General features: G+C 35.8%; 1 protein-coding gene across 5 annotated transcripts in view; it reads left to right on the forward strand.

The window, feature by feature from the left end:
• Tbck (TBC1 domain containing kinase) overlaps nucleotides 1-19,874 on the forward strand; it is a 214,982-nt gene that overhangs the window by 10,213 nt on the left and 184,895 nt on the right. For all 5 annotated transcript variants that reach the window (XM_023710021.1, XM_023710017.1, XM_004626700.3 and 2 more), the window contains one exon: nucleotides 7,269-7,341. In XM_023710021.1, the coding sequence (XP_023565789.1) occupies nucleotides 7,269-7,341 (73 nt within the window). The remainder of the gene's footprint in view (nucleotides 1-7,268; nucleotides 7,342-19,874) is intronic.

Consider the following 19,874-nt stretch of genomic DNA (forward strand, 5'->3'; position numbering starts at 1 on the left):
TGAGAAGAAAGAGGTGTACTAACAGTGTTTGGACAGAATATCCTGTCTGATTCTTGTACTATGGATAACCACTAAGAAGATAACAATGTACAGTGTATTGACTATCAAAACTCTCCTATTAATCAGCTGTGAAAAAAAATAATGTTAACAAAGAATGATAAAGTGCAGATAAAGGAAAAGGGTCTGGACTTCTGGGAAGGCAGTAAATTGTTGAAAAATGACTATGAAATTATGTATGGTAGTAAGAATTATTAGATAAGGTTTGCTGTGTAGGTAAAAGGTCCACCTCACCCCATTTGGAGTGGCAACACTTACAAATGGAGATTTTGGTCACTTTACCTAGGGAAATTCATGTATGGATACAATTTTTATACAGAAAAGCAAAGACAGCAAATTACCTTCAGCCAAAACACTCCTTATACCAAGTGGTGTATTTTAGGGTGATATATTCTGACCTTCTTTAGGGAGAAAAGAAAATCAGTATAAAATAAAAGATTAGTAATATGAATAAACATATGATTTATTTCATTCAGACTATAATTTCCCTCGTAAACTTGTATAGGTCAGGGCAAAGAAGGAAATCCAACTGCTTCAATTACTTTTATAATCAGGCAACACACTGAGAAATTAATTAATGATGCTTATAGTACACTTGCTCAGTTGAAGGTCATAGTACAGAAAGGCCTAATGGTGGATACCTTTCTGGGCATGCTCATTCCAGGGTGGTAGAGCACAGGCTAGCAGGGTGAAAATGGCAGACATGAAGGGCTCTCACATGAACTTCAGTAGTATAAAAAGTTAAGCTTTCTCTAGGTGACTAAAGAGAGGAAGTCAGAGCATCTTGGTAACCTAGGCTGGTTTTATGTTTTTGTTTGGGTATTGGTGTTTTGTTTTGGGGTTTTTTTTTGTTTGTTTGTTTGTTTTGTTTTTTGTATTCAGAAAGTTTTGGCTGAAAAAAAAAAAAGCCTACTTTGAAAGTGTGTTAACATAGAAGTCTTCCTGTAAGGAAGGGTGCCTGGCTCACTGCGTGGCAAACAAAACTGATCCCCTTATCCACTGTAGTCTGTTCTGTTAATCCTTGGCTTTTGCCTCCTGCTCAGCTGGCTGGTTAGCCTCCTCCACCATGCATGGTTACTCTGTTTCCTGAGCCTGCCCTGCCCCTAGCTTTCAGTACTCACTGAAATGTCCTAGGACAACATAGGTAATGGGTAGTTAGAAAAAGTTCATATATTTTAAGTCTGGCTTTGAGGAATGAAAATAAAGCAATTGTGAGAAGGCTAGGGAATTCTATTTCTTATTTATATTGGCAAAGTTCATGGCCTAAAAATGTGTGTGCCTGAAGAGTAAATAACCAGAGTAAGTGATTATGTAATGGTCTGTTTGTTCCAAAACATTCTAGTCATTTTGATTGCATCTAATTTGAAGTTTTTAAGTGTCTGTTCAACAACCTCCTCTGAAGATTGTCGATGATGTAATACAACCTGACTTTGGTTTGGGCCCACTTAATTGTCTCCTTATAGAATTTCGATTTTGGTTCCAGTTTCCCGCCTCTATTCTGTTCTTTCTGTGCACGTATCTTGTCATTCTTAGTTCTTCCTTCCCTAGCCACTTTCCTTCTTTATAGTTGGAGTTTCATGTGATGTGGGATCTGTTTCAGTAACATCATGTTTTCACGTTAGGTTGTCTCAGAAGTCAGACTCTCACTGTTTTCCGTACATCATTCAAAATTGATTCAAGATGATATTTTCTTGCTAACTCAGCAGAATGAAGTAGTTAATCTCAAGAATAATAGACATTTTATTAGAATTTGAAAACTGGATTTATTTTTTTAAGTCAAGGAAAATACCTTTAAAAGAAAAAAGTCAATAAAGCATGAAAATGCTTAGATTAACAAATTTAAGCTTTCTCCTTTGAACTTGAAATCACATCAGGAGCAGAATGAAAATCATGAATGGCAATGTATCCCTTTTAGTTTGGTATTAATTATTCAGAGACCTTTTAGTGATTGCTGGTAAAATCAAGAACAGAATTATTTACTTGAATAGCTTTGAAATTCAAGTAGAAAATAAATCCAATTATTAAAGACCTAAGAGTTACTTAACACATTCACAATGGGGCCATGATTTATATCTCATAGCTGGGAGGCTTGAACCACTGGTGGTGTATGCATGACTGTCCCATTGGACTGCTTCTTATTAATTTTATTAGTAAAAAGCTAGATAAAAGTGATTAGATCCATTTGTACCTCCAGTGGTACAAGTCACACAATGGGATCATCATGCTCTGGTGGTTCAAGCCATGAAAGCATGTTAATCCCATCTTTAGCATATACATTTCAACCTACTTTCTGTATCCAACTTGTATCCAAGAAATAGAACCAGTAGGAGATTTTCAAGATTAATTGCTAGGTTTTGGCATCAGCAATTATGGAAGTAGACTAGTTCATTTCAGAACCACATGACAGATACTCAAGAAGGACAAACTAAGTTCCTGGGTAGGACTTGAAGCTACACCCTGGGAACAGCATTTCTTCTTAAGAGAATACTCATTTCTGTGTTGAAGTTATTCAGCTGTTTGTACCAGGATCACCCACATTATCTGGGAAAATCTTTGTTACTTAAAATAAACCGACTATAGACTTTAGTCTTTTATAAGATGCCTTCCCACCAACATCTAGGTTGGTGTTAAAAGTTAGCACTATAGCTTGGCCATTCATAAATGTGACCATCAGAGTGTCCTTGTACCAACAGTGTTTTTTAGTCACAGTATTTTTCTTATTATTCTTATATACTTATTAGTTATTATATTTTAAAGGTGATGAGCTAGTCTTTTTCATTGTGGATAATAAAGAAGTGATGCAGTAACTATATCCTAATGTCCCTTCATATTGAGACATAATTCTTTTTTATTCTGACTTTAAGAGATAATTTAAAACATCATTCTGTTATGCTTTCCCACTCTACTTCTTTTTTTATATTCTGTGCTAAGTCTCCAGCTTTGTACAATTGACTTAAAATATATAGTTCAGGGTAGCACACTACATGATGCTTGGCATTCATCAAATTGCTGTTAGAAAAAGATTATTTCATAGTTATTATATGCTCACCTTACAGTCACATTTGTTTTTTATAAATATTGCCATTACATCGCTGACTTACATTTGGCACATTATGATTCCCAAATAGTTCATCCTGTAGAACAATTGTTTTTATAACAAACAGAAGTTATTTTGAAGCATGGTCCAGTTTCAGAATGAAGACTAATGACCTGTGGAGAAGCAGGTTCCTCTGGGAAGCATAGTTTTGGTATACACTCCATTACCTCTGAGAGGAACTGTGGTGTTCTGCAAGTGAAGATGGCTCTGCAGTATTAAAACAAGTTTTGTTTGGTTTTTTTTTTTTTTTTTTTTGGTACGGGGGATTGAACTCAGGCCCCTGCGCTTGCCAAGGAAGCGCCCATTCCACTGAGCCAGCTCCCCAGGTCTTAAAACAAGTTCTTAAGAGTTGTGTAGACTCGAGTCTTTGTTGCACTTTAATTTATGATTTTCATTTCTAGATGAAGCCTGGCAAATTTTAGTGTAGTGCCAAACATTGTGGAAATGCCTTGTAGATACACTTATGAAAATAAATTTAAAATGGTTAATGAAACATGTATATTTTACTAAATTATTATGTTTTGTTATATTTTAATACCAGTGCTACTGACATAGCTAGCATAACCATGAACATATAATTTTCTATATAGGATAATTTTCTATATTTAGATAGTAACTTATCATTTCTTATGGCCACATCACGGCTTTTTCTCTAAATATTTATAGTATGTTCCTAAGTGTTTTAGGTGACATTCAAGACACTCTTAATGCCTTAATGAACAAGACCAACATTATTCCTGCCATTATGAAACATCTTATCTAAGCAGAGAAGAAAGACCTTAAATAAAATTCTGTGAAGATTGAGTTGAAATGAACACTGCAGGGCCGGGGAGATAGCTCAATAGAATAAGCACTTGCCTGGCAAGTGCCAGGTCCTGAATTCAATCCCCAGTACTGGGGAAAAAAAGAAAAGAAAAAGAAATGAACCCTGCAAAAGAATGCACATGCGTTATAGGGATAGCAAATGAGTTTGGGAGTGAGAGTTCTTGAGGAGGTCCCATTTAACTGAGGTCTAAAGCATGCATAATAATAAGAGCTAATCATGCTTATTCTTGACAGGCATTATTCTGTGTCCCTATTCTATATTTTTTTTCTGTAATATACATTTGTGTCCCTTTTACATATTTCATTTCAAACTCACAACAACCCTATGAGGTAGGCACTCTTGTTTTCATCTTCTTGCAGAAGAGGAAACCGACTAGGCAGTTAGCAGACTCCCCCCAGGTCGCATAGCTAAGGAGAACTGAATGTGGGATGTGAGCCATCATTACAGGGTGAAAATTGGGTAGAAGCAAACTGCTAAGATCATCTCAAGCAATGGGAATCTGTGTGTGAGTACTCTAAGGCAGGAAGGAGGAGAAGCTGAATACCTGGAAGTTGGTGAACTAAAAATCAAATAACAGATAAAAAAGTTAGAGGGAATGTTCTTTATTCATATATATTACTATTTAATCAGGGTGTGGTATTAAAATACATTGGGAAAAAAGTAGAGTTTATATAATGAAGAGATTGTTGCAATAACCTAATGAGATAATACTGGCTTGGACCCAGAATGTGACAGATGGAACAAATTAGATAGATTCTGCAAATATCTGGGTTATAGATGTAGAAGGGCTGTATAGTTTTGAGAAAGTCAAATGACTCAAATTTCTACCTAGAGGAGTTGGCTGGGTAGTGGCGCTAAAGGGACAGACTTGAAGATAAATTATAAGTTTTGTTTCATTTGAGTTTAAGATGACTTATATTAATGCAAGAGGGTTGGCCAAATAGCTCACAGGGGCCAGGGGTTCCATCCCCAGGCCTGCCATGCTGTCCTCGCCCCCGGTGCCACTGAGACACAATTGAGACTGGGAATGGTGGTGTGTGCCTGTAATACCAGCTCTTGGGAGGCTGTAAGCAGGCAGATTACTATGAGTTGGATCTAGTAATGAGACCCTGAACACCCTGTAGACCTTTCCCTAAAATACAAAACATATATATGTAAGAACTTGGCTATACAAGCCTGCAGAGAAAACTCTCTAAGCTTCATATAGCATTTGGTGCAGTAGTTTTTTGGCCTTGGGAGAGATGATAAAACATAGTAAGAAGACCTGGAATCACATATGGAGGAACAGGCTGTACTTCTTTTTGGGCAGAATAGGTGATAGACCACAGAATTGTTTTTTCTTTTAGAACTTTATGGTTGCACTAAACTGCTTGGGATTCCACTTTATCGAGTAAGAACGTGAACTTTTATCTAATAGGTTTTTTTTTCTTTTCCTTTTTGTTTTTACATCTTGTTTGACCTTAAGTGCTCTTTATTTTTATTTTTATTTTTTTCTTAAGTGCTCTTTCAGATGCAATTTTCTTTAAATTCGTATGAAATATTGCTTCAGAGTGCTTAACTCGTTTTATCCTGTGCTATTATCTTCTTCCTGCTGGGAATCTTTGATGTGCAAGAGATAGTTTTCATATGTAGCATTTTAAGTTTTTGTGTGTCCGATCATTCTGTGTAAAGCTACCATCTTAGACAATTTCAGTTTCCATGAAGTGGTTGGAGACCGTGCCCTGCCGACACCCATGTGGCTGCCTGTACCCTCTTCCCTGCACCCACACGTAAGACCACAGGTTAACCTGACAATACTGTTAGTTCATGTGGTGCAACTTCTGCTCCAAACTTCCCTTTTCCTGTTTTTTGTAGTCTCTCTTCTCTACCTTTCCTACTTTTCCAGTTTTCTGAGCCTTTTTAAAAATATTTATCAACTTCTTTGCGATTTCACTTCTTCACATTGACTCAGTCTATTATTGTTTGGTTTTTTTCTTTCTGTATTTAGGACAAGGTCTACAGGGTCTCACTATATAGATCAGAGTCATAGTGATTATCCTGTTCTCAGGTATTGTTTTTGTTAATTGTTTAATTTTATTTTTTGTTAAAATGTGTTATGTATGTTGGAGTTCAGTGTGGTATTTCCACACACCCTTGCTAACCATGTAATTTTTTTTTTTTTTGCTTCCACATAGGAAAAAGAACATGATAATTTGTCTTTCTGCTTCAGGGTTCATCTTCTTAACATAATGCCCTCTTGTTCTATCCATTTTGCTACAGATGGCAGAATTTCATTCTCCTTTATATCTGAATAACACTCCATTCTCTTTATCCAGTCACCTGTTTGTGGATAACTAGACTGAATCCCTATTTTAAGTATTATGAGTAGTGCTGCAAAAAATGCTTGTTCAGGTATCTCTGTAGCATGCTGATTTCATTTCCTTTGAATACGGGACCAGAAGAAAGAGAGCTGGATCATATGGTGGCTCTGCTGTGCTATTTTTGAGGAACCTCTATACCATTCTCCGTAATGTCTGTTTTATTTTAACTTGCTTTCTTAGGACCCATTTTGCATAGAATCTTATAATACCCCAGTTTCTTTTAATTCAAACTTCTGAAATAACCTTTTCAAACACCCATTCGCTGGTAAACCCTGATTACTGGTGTTAGTTACTAGCAATAACTCAGAAAAAAGGTATGCATCAGAACTATACTATATTCTCAGATAATTTGTTGAAAATGAAGATTACATCATGATTTGCATGTTCCTACTACCACTTTATATTATTTAGTATCAACCCTACCTGTGTTGTTGCAAACTAAATCCAAGTTCATTTTCTGTTTTTCTCCAGAGTCATAATTCAGAACATTTTCACTTTTCTCAAATGTCTGAACTCAATTTCAGAGATCTTGTATTTAAACCAGACTATCAAACAAATCTGTACCTACTTCCTCAATTTACCCTTCATTTCCAAATTTCTTTGTCTATTTTTCTAATGTTTTACTTATTCCAGTCTGTGTCAAAAGAATGATCACTTTTTTTTCCCCCAAAGTTAAGTTTTATTTTTCCTCAAACATATAAGGGAAACTCTGGAGAAAGTAAAGTTGAAAAGCAATTATTGTGTTTATGTGATTTTTATAGAATTATTGGATTATTAATTCTATATACTTGTTTTTGACATAATATGGTATTTGAAAAGCTCTTCTAAAATGCTATTTGTGCTAATTGTATTAATATTTTTGGTAGTGTATACTCATGTTATTAAAGTATTAATCAAATATATAATGTGTTTGCTTTGTTTTACTCAGAAAGGCTTGTGGTGGTGGCTGAACATTGTGAACGGAGCTTGGAAGATTTGCTTCGAGAAAGGAAACCTGTGAGGTACTGTATAATAGCAGGACAAGTAAATGAAGAGTGGGAATTGGCAAACAATAAGGCATTTTAACTAGAAACTATGGGCTTTGTTTCCTTCTGCTACTTGTTTAATAATAAAAACCAGTGCAAATTTTCACTCCAGAAAATTTATTTCACAAGCTACATAAAAATTTTAACATTATACGTGGTTCAGGATTTGTGAAATAATGACCGTTTGAAGTGCCTGAAAAAAACTCCCGAAAAGAACATAGGTACATGGAAGTTCGAAATCTTCTAGTGTTAAGCATTTCACTACATGAGAGTCAGTTTATCTTCCAGAAAGGTGCTACATGGTAGATTGTCACAGGATACTGATCTTCCTAAGGATACAATGAACTGTGTTTAGCAGGACATACAATAATCGTGACTTGGGTACAATTTAAAGAAATAGTTTTGAATTTAGTTATTTCAGTGACTTAATGAATTTACTTTCTGTCTCTTGGCAATAAGATTGTATGGCCAAAACTTTTATTACAAGCACACTATTAAGTAAGCTGTTACCTAGACTTTCTGAAATTATCTTGCCATGAATCTTTGTGGCATTGTAATTATTTTTCTTTCCAAACCTGTGACTCGAATTACCCCAGTGTGATGCAAGGGGAGGACCCGGAAGAGCATGCTCCAGAACTGTGCCGGCATGGGCCAGTTTGGATTCCAAAGAAAAGTACATTAAAAACCAGGATGAGCAGTCCACCACAGTTATTAGAACTCAGTGAGTACTGTAGCTTATTCTGCAGGTGTACAGCAAGAAATGGTGGTGTTCTCCCTGGTACGTATGCAGTCAAGGTCAGGGCCTGATGTATATATGAGTGTTTAAGGAATTTGGATTCAGGACTGAGCCCATTTCCTTTCAGGGTTTTGAACCACATCCTAAATGCCCTTATCAGTGCCAGGGAGCATTCAAAGGCTTCACTTGGATAGAAACCTGCTAGGAAAACCCTGTAGCTGGCCGGGTCACTGAGCAGTCAGGCCACTCTTGATTTTTGTTTAGGGCACAGAAATAAATTTGGGGGTGAAAGGGAGGTAGACAGGGAATTGGGGGAACTGTTATAGTTTTTAAGAATAATTTTACCCTCATTAGTTAACACTTTGTTATTGCCACAATATTCTGCATAGAAATAAACTTCCCAAGGAGAATGCCTGGTATGGTGCGCATACCTATAATCCCTACTAGCAGGAGCCTCAGACAGAAAGATCACACAAAGTTTGAGGCCAGTCTGGAGTACATAGTGAGTTAAGGCCAGCCTGAACTAGTAAGACCCTTTCTCAAAGAACCAAAATTAAATTAAATTTTAAAAATTAAAAACTTTTCCAAGGGAAGAAAATTATGTATCTTGCTAAATCGTAATAATTTTCTAGAAGCAAAACAAGTAAATTGAAGGAAAGAACTTCTCTTGGTAGCTACATGGAGTGGTGTATGCTAGTAATGTCAACACTGGGCAGCTCAGACAGGAGGAGGCAAATTCAAGCCCAGCCTGCACAATTTAGTGACTGGTACAGCTTAAAACTAAATGACCTCATGAAGCCTCATGCTCATAGGTGGGAGTTTTGACAGGAGATTGGATTATAGGCTTCTAGCTGAATGCACAGTGACTAGATGGGATCTGTTCTGAAATGCAGGTTGCTGGGGTTGAGACCCAGCTCATTTGACTCTGTGCTTCCTGTCTACTGCACTCCTCCATACACCATGTCCTTTCCTGCCTTGGAGCTGGCCAAGTACAGACTGAATCCTTTAGAAAATGTGAGCAAATAAACAACTTCTTCAAGTTACAGATTGTCCCAGTAATCAGAAAGGTGACTGAGACCATGACCTAGCAAGTCTTCTTTCAAAAATAAAACATAAAATGGCAGTGGGAATGTAGCCCATTGAGAAGGGCCTGGGGGCTGAGGAGATAGCTCACTGGCAAGTGCAAGGTGAGAGAGAGAGAGAGGGAGAGGCAGGCAGGCAGGCTGAGAGGAGTAGAGGGGAGAGAGGGGGAAGGAAGAGAGAGAGACAGAACAGACTGAAGGACAGACTTTGCTTGGTACTTTAAATGGCTTGATTTTGAGTGGCCTCTGCAAAGAAAACAGTGAATAATGTATTCAAAGAAGGGTCTAATCTGTGGTTCCCAGGCTGGACACATTTGTGTTATAATAAAAAGTCACAAAAGTGGTAATTGTGACTGTGCTTACTGGCCTGCAGGACATACTATCTTAGAAAGTCCACTTCAGGTCTTAAAGTGACTTTTGAGGGCTAGAAATACAGCCCAGTGGTACAGCACCTATCTGGCAAGCACAGCATCCAGAGTTTGATTCCTGGCATCAAAAAACTAAAAATAAATAAAGTGACTTTTGTATATGTTAGAAATAGAGCTTAACCTTCTTTAGTAACTATCCTTTCATAGTTACAGGTTTTCATACTTAGACTGTCACCAATCTTTGACTTTTTTAAAGAACATACCTTATTATTTTTTGCTCACTAGTTCACATTTATACTATAATTCATAGACCACTTAGCCTATAAAGAATTTTCTGTGAGAACCTGTTAACATTAAGATTTAAAACTAATCTTTATCTAAGAAAATAATACTTTTAAATAAGCCTGGGTTAAATTTGTATAAGGATTTACAGTGTGTTATGTATGATAAAAAAGCTGCTAGCTAGTCAGCCATGGATAAGCCTATTAACCATTTTCCATATCTGTAAAACAAGGAATTTCACTTAATATATGGATCATTTTAGAACAGATTGTTTTCAACTTAGTATCTTAATATTCATTCCACTAGATAATACTATATTGATCAATTGTCCTTATAAATGTTTTTGTATGTTTTCTCATACTAGTATATTGAACTACTACTATTTTTACTTAAAGCATAGGTTCTTTGATTAAAGAATCTGTGGTAAATCTAGGTGCAAAACTTCAGGAAGTTCCCAACATGTAAACATTTGAGTTGAGAACTTTGACAGATGCACTATATAACACTCATTTTGTCAGATTACAAATGAATCTGATTTACATTCTTCCCGAATGGAACTTGTTTGTATCTTGGGGACTTATAGTAATGTAATTTAGAAGATTAAAATTAGGTAGAAATATCCTTTTACATACTGGTGATTCTACTCTTAGACACAGGGTTTTTTAAATTGTGTACCTTAGTGTCTTACCTGCCTCACTTTAGTCCCCACCCTGCCTAGGTGTTTAACAGAGCAACAACAACCAAAAACGTGTCTACCAAAAGATTCATGAGAGAAACAGTCCAAACTGATATGAATATAAATGTCCATAAATGAGATGTTAACATAAAGGAGTGAACTATTGGTATATCCAATACATAGATGAACTTTGAAGCTATTATGTTGAATAAAAGAGCCAGACAAAGGATTACATTCCTCCATTTATGTGACATTCTAGGACAGTCAGTGTTTATCTATGATGACAGAAAAACTGCTTTATTTCTGGTTGGTAGAAAAGAAGAATGTAAGAACTAATTCAAATTGGTTTTGCAAGACCAGGCCAGGGGTGGTGGCATACACCTATAATCCCAGCGCTTTGGGAGGCTGAGGCAGGAGAATTGCCACAAGTTTGAGGCTGACCTGTGCTGAGTTACTCACTTGGCTTGAGTAAGGCATTATGTTGTTAATGGTGGTACTCAATCCAGTAGCTCACTTCTTTATATTTGTGGCTTTGAGAAGATACAGTATGAATTCTTTATTGCTTATCCAACTTTCCCATACCTAGTGGTTTCGTGGGTCTGGAATTGAGGAATGGTTCTAGCTTAAGATGTAATCTATGGATGGATACCAATCAAGATACAAGTTACTACAGTCTTCTAAAAGTTTGAACAGGGTTGGTGATCTATTCCAAAGACATTTCACTCAAAAGATGGTGCAAGATTCGACAACAAACTTTGGTTCTGCCTTCTGTTGGATCGTATGCTGCCTGTCTGTTCTCACAAAGTAAAGGTGACAAGAGTAGAATTTGCAGTGTCTCTTCTGGCCTAGCCTCAAAATCCATTTCCACATCTGTGCTGCGCAGGTCCAGTATTAGCTCTGCCCACCGTGGGGGAATCACTCAAGAATATGAATTTGGGTCGTCAGGGTTCATCTTACATCATTTTAAGGCTTATTTAACATATAAATCATAGAGATTGTATAAGGACCATTACAGTAAGACAAATGCTAAAATAACATTGATACCTACTGAAAAATAAATAAAGTTCATCAAATTATTCCATATTAGAGTATGTTGAGCAGTAGAAGGAATGGAGTTTGTATACAAAGAGTGAAGTTTTAATGGAATATTCCTAAGTGATAGGGTTGGATAGGGTCTTCATGAGCAGTACTGTGCCATCATAAGATTTGAGCTACCCACTGAGATGCTTCTAAGCCATGCTCTTGTGCTCTAAATTCCAGAGGACTGAGGCCTCCATGAGGCATCAAACAGGGTAGGGAGGAAGGCCACAGTGGTAGAAGTTCCCTCTGATGCCCACATTTCTTTCCACCCATATGTGTCCTTCCTTTACTTACTAAAATAACTGAAGCAAAAAAGGGAAGTTCATGACTCAGGAAACAAATTTTCATCTTCATCATTTTATTTTGACTCCACCCTTTTTTTCTTTTTACATTTTTAAGATTTCAAGTTTACTAAATAAGGATACAGCTGACATAGCTTTGCCAGTGAAATTTATGTTCATTACCTAATGAGAAGTTTTAGCTCTCTATTCTGGTCATCTGTTTATCCTTATTTTAGAAATGATGATGATCCTGGCAGTGAACAACAGTAGTTTCTACAGTGTAAGAAACCGAGAAACTGCCTTTCTTTAGTACCTTAGTGTCTGACTTCGGAAGAATAAATGATACAGATGAAAGTACTCTCAGAATACATATGAGTGTAAATATAATTGAATGCAGAATTCATATAGTCTGTCATACCATGTACATTTTATCCTACTCATTTTTCATTGACTTCAAGCAGAATGTATTGATCTTCACAGGTCTTTTTAATTTCTGGAAGTGGAATGAATTTAAAAATTTGTGTAAGGTACTATATTTAATTGTTCTGGTAATAGACTAATACTAGAATTTTCCATGTAAATTTTGGAGTACAACATTCAGTACTTCCTTGGAGTAGAAATAATCATGTCAGGTTCAGTTTCAAGATGTTATCTCATCTATCTATCTCTATTAGTTTGGTTGAAGACTATTTGACTTTTCCACATATTTGAATTGCATTAGTCTCCAGTAGCAAAGTAAGTTTCATGTGCAGAGATGATGTAATGCAATTTTAATTAATTCTATAAGCTGTTTATAGGAAATCAGAAGACATTCTTAAGGCTTATAAATTAGTTCTTTACTCCCTAAAGTAAGCACTCTGAGCTTATAAGAAAGCAGATGTAAACAAGAAATTTATTTAAATGGGGCTGTAATTTGAGATTCATGATTTTTGCTTTTATGTTTTATTTTTCATTTTTATGACCTTGATTGTATCTAACTATATTATATTCCTTAAGGGTTAGAACCACTTGTTTTATTTAAAGAAAATACAAAATAGCAAAAAGAAATATAAAAAATATTAGAAATGATACAGAACTTCACCAAATAGAACAATAGGAATTCCACAGTGGTTGCTATATTTCATGATGATGTCTTCAGGTTAGTTGTTTGGATTACCAGATATAAGCATGCAAAATTAGTAAAAATAAAAACATCAGAATTAATTAAAAAGACAAGAAAAAGAAGTTAAGCATTAACTGATCACGTCTGTAGACCAGCAGAAATTAGTAGTACAATTATCCAAGCTGTCCTGTGTACATGCATAAATATATCTCTTCCCACCCTTCTTATCCTTTTCCTGATCCCAGTTGTTCCTTCCTTTTGAACACATGCCTTTCACAGTACCTATTGTACCTTGTATCTTATTTACTCTTTTAGTTTCTTCCACTAATAAAAATCCGAAAGGTACAGTAGGTAATGTGGGAAAAAAAGATTTTTTTTTCCTTTGAGCAATTTCTTTCTCTTTCACAGTATTTGTTGTACCTTTTGTTTACTCTTTCAAATTGTTACACTAGTGAGACAATATGATGTTTGCACATATAGGTCGGATTTATTTCACTTATGAGTATGATCTCTAGTTGCATCTATTTACCTATATTTTTTTTTATTTTAAAGAGAATAAAAAACAATAGAAAAGATACAGAATTTCAAAACAAGATGATAGGAAATTAACAATGGTTATTGTATTGCATATTGTTACCTTCAAAGTAGGTGCTGAGATTACCAGATAAAATCTTATGAAACTGGTCAAACAATATAAGCACTAACTGTTACTTTCAATAAACTAATAGAAATTAGTAGTATAGTTATTTTAGCCATTTTATGTGTGTGTGTGTGTGTGTATATATATATATATATATATATATATATATTTCCCTTCCTTTTTTCCTTTCCCCATCCCAGTTGTTCTTCCCTTTTGAACAATTTATTTACCTTTCACAGTATTTATTGTACCTTTTGTATCTTATTTACTCTTTTCATTTTTTCCACTACAGAGACAATATGATATTTACACATGTGAGTCTGATTTATTTCACTTATGAGTATAGTCTCTAGTTGCATCCATTTACCTATGAAAGCCTCGAGTTTATCTTTCTTTATAGCTGAGTGATTCTCCATTGTATAAAAATACACATCTTTTGTATCCATTCCTCAGTTGATGGACATTTGGGTTGTTTCCAAGATTTATCTATGACAAATTGTGCTGCTATAAATATGGGTGCACCTATATTGCTGTGGTATGATGTATTCAGTTCTTCTGGAAAAAACCCAGGAGGGTAATAGCTCAGTTGAATGGGATCTTTAATCCTAGTTGTTAGAGGATTCTTCACACTGATTTCCATAGTGGTTGTACCAGTCTACACTCCCACCAACAGTGAAGAAGGGTTCCTTTTTTCCCACAGTCCCTCTAGCATTTATTATTGGTTGATTTTTTTTTTTGATGATAGCCATTCTTACTAGAGTGAGATAGAATCTCAGTGTTGTTGTAATTTGCATTTCTCAAATGACCAATGATGTTGAACATTTTTCAGTATATTTATTTGCTGTTTGTATTTCTTAATTTGATCAGTTTTTATTCATCTCACATACTCATTTTCCTTCAATCACAGCATCTACCACATATAGCTTACTTGATTCTTAGTTCAAAGAAGACTTCAAAGTTGTTAAAATTGATGGGATAGAGAGTTGCAGAATGAGAACTAGAGACTTAGAGATGTGTCTTAGGTCGATTCATGAACTTTTTTAATCTGAAAGGTTTAATATTAAAGTAAGCAACGTACTAGAACATCATAGTATTAATTCACTTTACTAATAGATTACAACTTAAATTGTCTTGATGTTTCAGAAGTCAGTAGAAGATCAAGCATTCTCTATAATTTTAATGACCATAAAGCCTTTTTGAAAATTTTTGTTATCCAAGCAGAAAATAAGTTTTTATATGACCTAAAAGTGTTACTTTGTTGTTATTCATTTATACCATGATGTTGAGCATATTTTGCTAGTCAGATTTGATGAAGATAAACACTGAATATTTCTTTAGAGTTTATTCAGGCCTGAATATAAGGAATTAATTTGGAAATAAATCTTATTTCCAGTGGGTTTTTTTTTTTATGTTACCTGTGCTAGAGTCCAACCTTGGCTAACATTTTTTTTCCAGTTTCAGTTAAATGATCAAAATTAATAGTTGGAAACACAGAGACATAGAATTAGACTTCTATAGCCAGAAAGTTTCGTGAAAAAAGTACAGAAATATTTAGAATAATTCTTTGAAGTCATCTGATATTTGTTCCCTGTGAATCTAATTACTACTCTAAAGCTAAATTCAAAAGGCTAAAAAGTGGAGAAATATTTTGTAATTTTTTTTTTCTTTTCAGAGAAGGTCTCACTCTGTAATCCAGGTTGGCTTTGAACTCACTATGTCCCAGGCTGGTCTCAAATTCAGTGTTCCTCCTGCCTCAGCCTCCCGTGTGCTAGAATTACAGACGTGTGTTACAAAGCCTGGCATGAAAGTGAAGAAATTTAGATCCAAGTCTTCTCTGGAGTATTTGCCAGGGAATGTTAAAAGAGATGTACTGTCATCATGTCCATTAAAGAAAGCATGAGGATATAGTTTGCCTTTTAATTATAGGTGCATTGTAGAAAGTATTTTTCTCCTTGTGTTAGTATTACATATTCAAAGTATGTACTTTTGCTTGGAGACAAGATATTCAGCAAGATATTCCACTTTCAGTAGACTTTCTACATTGTTCTTAAATTTGCAGCGGAAGGAAGGGTGAGCATAAAATGTAGTTTGTCACATGTTTTTAGTGTGAAGGTTTTGAAAGTTTTCCAGAATTCCAACAGCATTCCAGAGGTTATAGATGGAGAGCGTGATGGGAAGCAGACAGTGTCTGCAGTGTTTGCTCTTTTGATGGAAAACATGATTTGACTTACTCAGATGAAGAAGTTTTATATGCCCCTATTAAAACAGTTCTTATGCACTGATTGAGATACTCCAAAGAATTTGGACACATTCTGGAATGTCAGCCAGAGTAGGATAGTGAACCACAGATATTTTTCCCCCAGTACTGTGGATCAGACCGGGGACTTTGCACTGAGTCTCCTCTCCAGGCCTGTTCATTCATCCATTCATTCACCCATGCATTCAGATGCAAGTTGCTAGGTTTCCCAGACTGGGCTCAGACTTGCAGTCCTCTTGCCTTAGCCTCTCAGCATGCTGGGATTGCAAGCATACACTTCCATGCCTGACTATCGGGAAGAAGTAATGGATCTCTTTCTCTTAAAATAAAAGCTGATGGAAAAATTTGGACTTATTATATATATACATATTTAGTCTTAAGGAAAAAAATACATTTGGCATTATTATAATGTCATAAATTAGATATTTATATCACTATAAAATGTGTTTATATTTTTCTTCCTTTTTATCTATTTTATTAAGAAAATAATACCAATAAGTATTCTTCATTCTTGGAATTTTTGTGCAGTCTTTGACTTTATGTCTGTCTTCAATCTAAACCATTAGTTGTCAGTATTGTTAATACAACCATGGTGATATTTCTTACATCTTCACACCAAACAGCTTACCTGTTGTGTGGCAGCAGTCTTGTAGCCACGTTCTGGAATTTTGTCTTTTCATACTCCATTTACTCCTTCCTCTACTACATTAATATTCTTAAAGATCTGTACATCCTCTGCTCAAAAACATTTGGGAAAGAAACATTTTTTCCGTGAAGAAAATGCACTTCTAAGCTTAGGATCTGACTTGAATCTAACTCTAAATTATTTCCAAATAGTGTCTAAATTGAACAAGTAGATTTTATTTAGCTAAAATATGCTTCAGTGCCAGAGAATTAAAATACACTATGAAGACTGAGCTGAGTCTTTTTTGTGTGTTTATTTCTCTAGTTAAATGCTCTTGCCTGCCTTTGAGTCCTTCCTGTCAACCAAAGCAAAATCTATCTTTTGCTCTAGATTTCTGTTACATTTTAATTCTCAACCAGCCAAATACCTTTAGCTTATAATTGTTTGCTGGTGATTACAGATTTAAGGAAGAAGTGGTTTATCTTCTCTAATAACCAGTTTGATCCACATACTGTAATTTATTCATTTTTTGCCACTTGATATATTACCACAAGAGTTTACATGTAGTAAATATGCTGATAAATGAACTATTAAGTGAATTACATTTTAGTTTAGTCACCTAACTGGAGTATCTCCCGGTTATCTTCCTTTTAATTATGTACTGAAATTTTGAATGAAAGTATGATCAAATATGATCTTGCATTTTGTTAATGAAATGGCATTCAAAGGTAGGGGAAACCAGTTGTCAATGTTCTTTCTCATGACTGGGGAACAATCCACTGCTAAGGTCAGTCAGGTCACTGATAGAACTCAATTCCTTACATTTATAAGGACACAAAGGCAGGCGCAAGACTACTACTCCTTGACTATTTTCTAAAGCTGCTCTCAGCTTCTATTGACCATCCTTATTATTTGTCATCTGTCTTTTTACCTTCAAAGTTACTAAAGATACAGTGTTCTGAAAGAAATTATGTGTTCATTATAAACTATATTACACACACTATCTAGACAAGCTGCCATAGAGTGGGTCAAAGCCTCACATCGGCAACGCACTTGGCAGAACGTTCCAAGAGCACAGTTCCCCAGCTCGCTAATCTCTAGTCAGGAAAACACACTTTTGGGGAGTGTAGAGTATTTGAGGACTCCATCCTTTTTGAGCAATACTAAAATAGATTTATATAGGTGCTTCCATTATGTATTTTAAGACTTTTTTAACAAGTGGCTGCCAGTCCCACTCAGTTAGGGTTTGTGTGAAGATTTTTCCTTTTTTAAATTTTCTTATCCTTCACATTAGTTTTACATTGCTGCTGTAACATTGCCAAAATGTAACAGCATAAAAACATAAAGTCCTTATCTCACTAGTTCTCTGGAGCAGGAGATGATAGTGTCTGTGTTTAAGGTGTGACGAGGCTGAACACCAGGCATTGAGGGCCATATTCCTGCTGGAGGCTTGGAGGGAGAACCCCTTTCCAGCCGTGCCCTGCTGGGTGCTGTGGATCCATGTAATAGTAGGGCTGTTATGCCTATTTTCTTATTCTACTGAGCTATCTCCCTGGCCCTCTAAAGGTACTTGTATTTCTGGGCTTATGGCTCCATTCATTTTCAAAATTAGTAGTAGCAATTCAAATCTTTGTCATGCTTCAGTCCTCTAACCCAGTGGTGGTGAACCTATGGCACACACACATGCTGCAGCAGGCTCTTTGCATCATCAAAAGCTCTAATTTAAGGTTTGCTTTCACTCACCTGTCCAGCTTCTTCTGCCACATTGACTCCTACTTGCTCTTCTACTGTATATTTCAGGAGCTCAAGTGATTCCATTACCTGAATAACTCGATGCACTCACTGTTTCAAAGCTATGTAATTAGCAACTTTAATTTCATCTGCTAAAGCCTCCACAGCAATACCTAGTTCATTGCATAACCAGGTAACAGGAATCAGGGACATCTTTCTATTCTATTCTTAACTGCATGCCATATTTCTTTTTTCATCTCTTGTTGGGGGCCAGACAAATCTAGGGCCTCCTGCATGTTAGTAAAGTGCTCTACCAGTGAGTTAGCACTTTCTTAATACAGGTAAGTACTAAAGTCTTTCTAATTCATTGAAATAGTAATTATACTTCAGTTTCTAAAAAGAAGTGGTGAGAAATTTTAATTCTTTTGACAAAGCATAGTTAATATTTGCATTTACTGAGAGAAACTTTTGAGTCATTCAAGTAACTAATTTAGGCAACTAAAAGTTTAAATTCAAAAATATAGTTGCTGTTTTCCAGAATAATGAAGTAAGGTAAACTTTGTAATTATTAAAGCCAAAATTTTATTGTAGAGGAGCCACTTCTGTCCTCTTAGACGAAAAGTAGAGAACATGAAAATGTTAATATAAAATGCTGACATTATGTTTTGTTAGGGCACGTTCTTTAGTCAAATACCTCCTCTACTGAGACATGTAGTTAAGAATTAGATGCACTGTACAATACTTAGAAGGAGAGTAAGGACCAAAGTGAGGAAGAGGAGGCTGGCTTATGAAGCGAATGTATGTGACAGGTAATAGACTCTCAAGTCCAGGCAAGCAACAGGAGCGAATGTGATGAGATGGGTTAGCCCAGAATGTGTGTTTTCCCCTTAAAAAGCCACAGCAAGGTCTCAGCTCCTGTTGTCATGGGAACATTTGGCCTGGTGTTACCACATATTTTAAATTTTTCTCTGTAAAATCTCTAAATGTCTGAATGCTGTGGAATGATTAGTTTTAAAACACCTGATCCAAACAATGACAGTATAGTAATGACTGACATTGGCCAATGGGCAGCCAGTTGGCAGTTATCTGACTTAAGTTATCAATGAAGGAAGATAATATTTCTTCTGTAACTTGATTTAAATATATGGAGTCATTTTGGAAAGGATGTTTTGGAAAAGTACTACATGTTTAACTATGAAGTATTGTTAGAGCCAGCCAAATAGCTCAGGGGATGCTTAGGCAGATGGAGGGGCTGTGAGTTCGATCCCCTGGAGCACACTGAAACAGCAATTGAGACTGGGCATGGTGGTATGGACCTGTAATCCCAGCACTTGGGAGGCTGTAAACAGGAGGATCACTATGAGTCTGATCTATGCAGTGAAACCCTGTACACCCTTGTAGACCCTGTCCTAAATACAAAAAAAAGAATTTTTCATGTGTATTACCACATTGAAAAGAAGAAAGTATCTCTTTTCTAATAAATAATCTGCATTTTCTAATTTTACTATTGAATTGAAAAATTATATACCTTTGAAAGACTGATCTTAGTAGAATGATCTGAAAATAATAACAACATTCATGCTGCAAATTGTTAGGGCTGGCCAGGTACCTCAGCAGATTAAAGAGCCTTATTAGGCAGACGCAGGGAC

Source organism: Octodon degus, unplaced genomic scaffold (genome assembly GCF_000260255.1).
Source record: "Octodon degus isolate 3935 unplaced genomic scaffold, OctDeg1.0 scaffold00016, whole genome shotgun sequence".
Lineage (NCBI taxonomy): Eukaryota > Metazoa > Chordata > Mammalia > Rodentia > Octodontidae > Octodon > Octodon degus.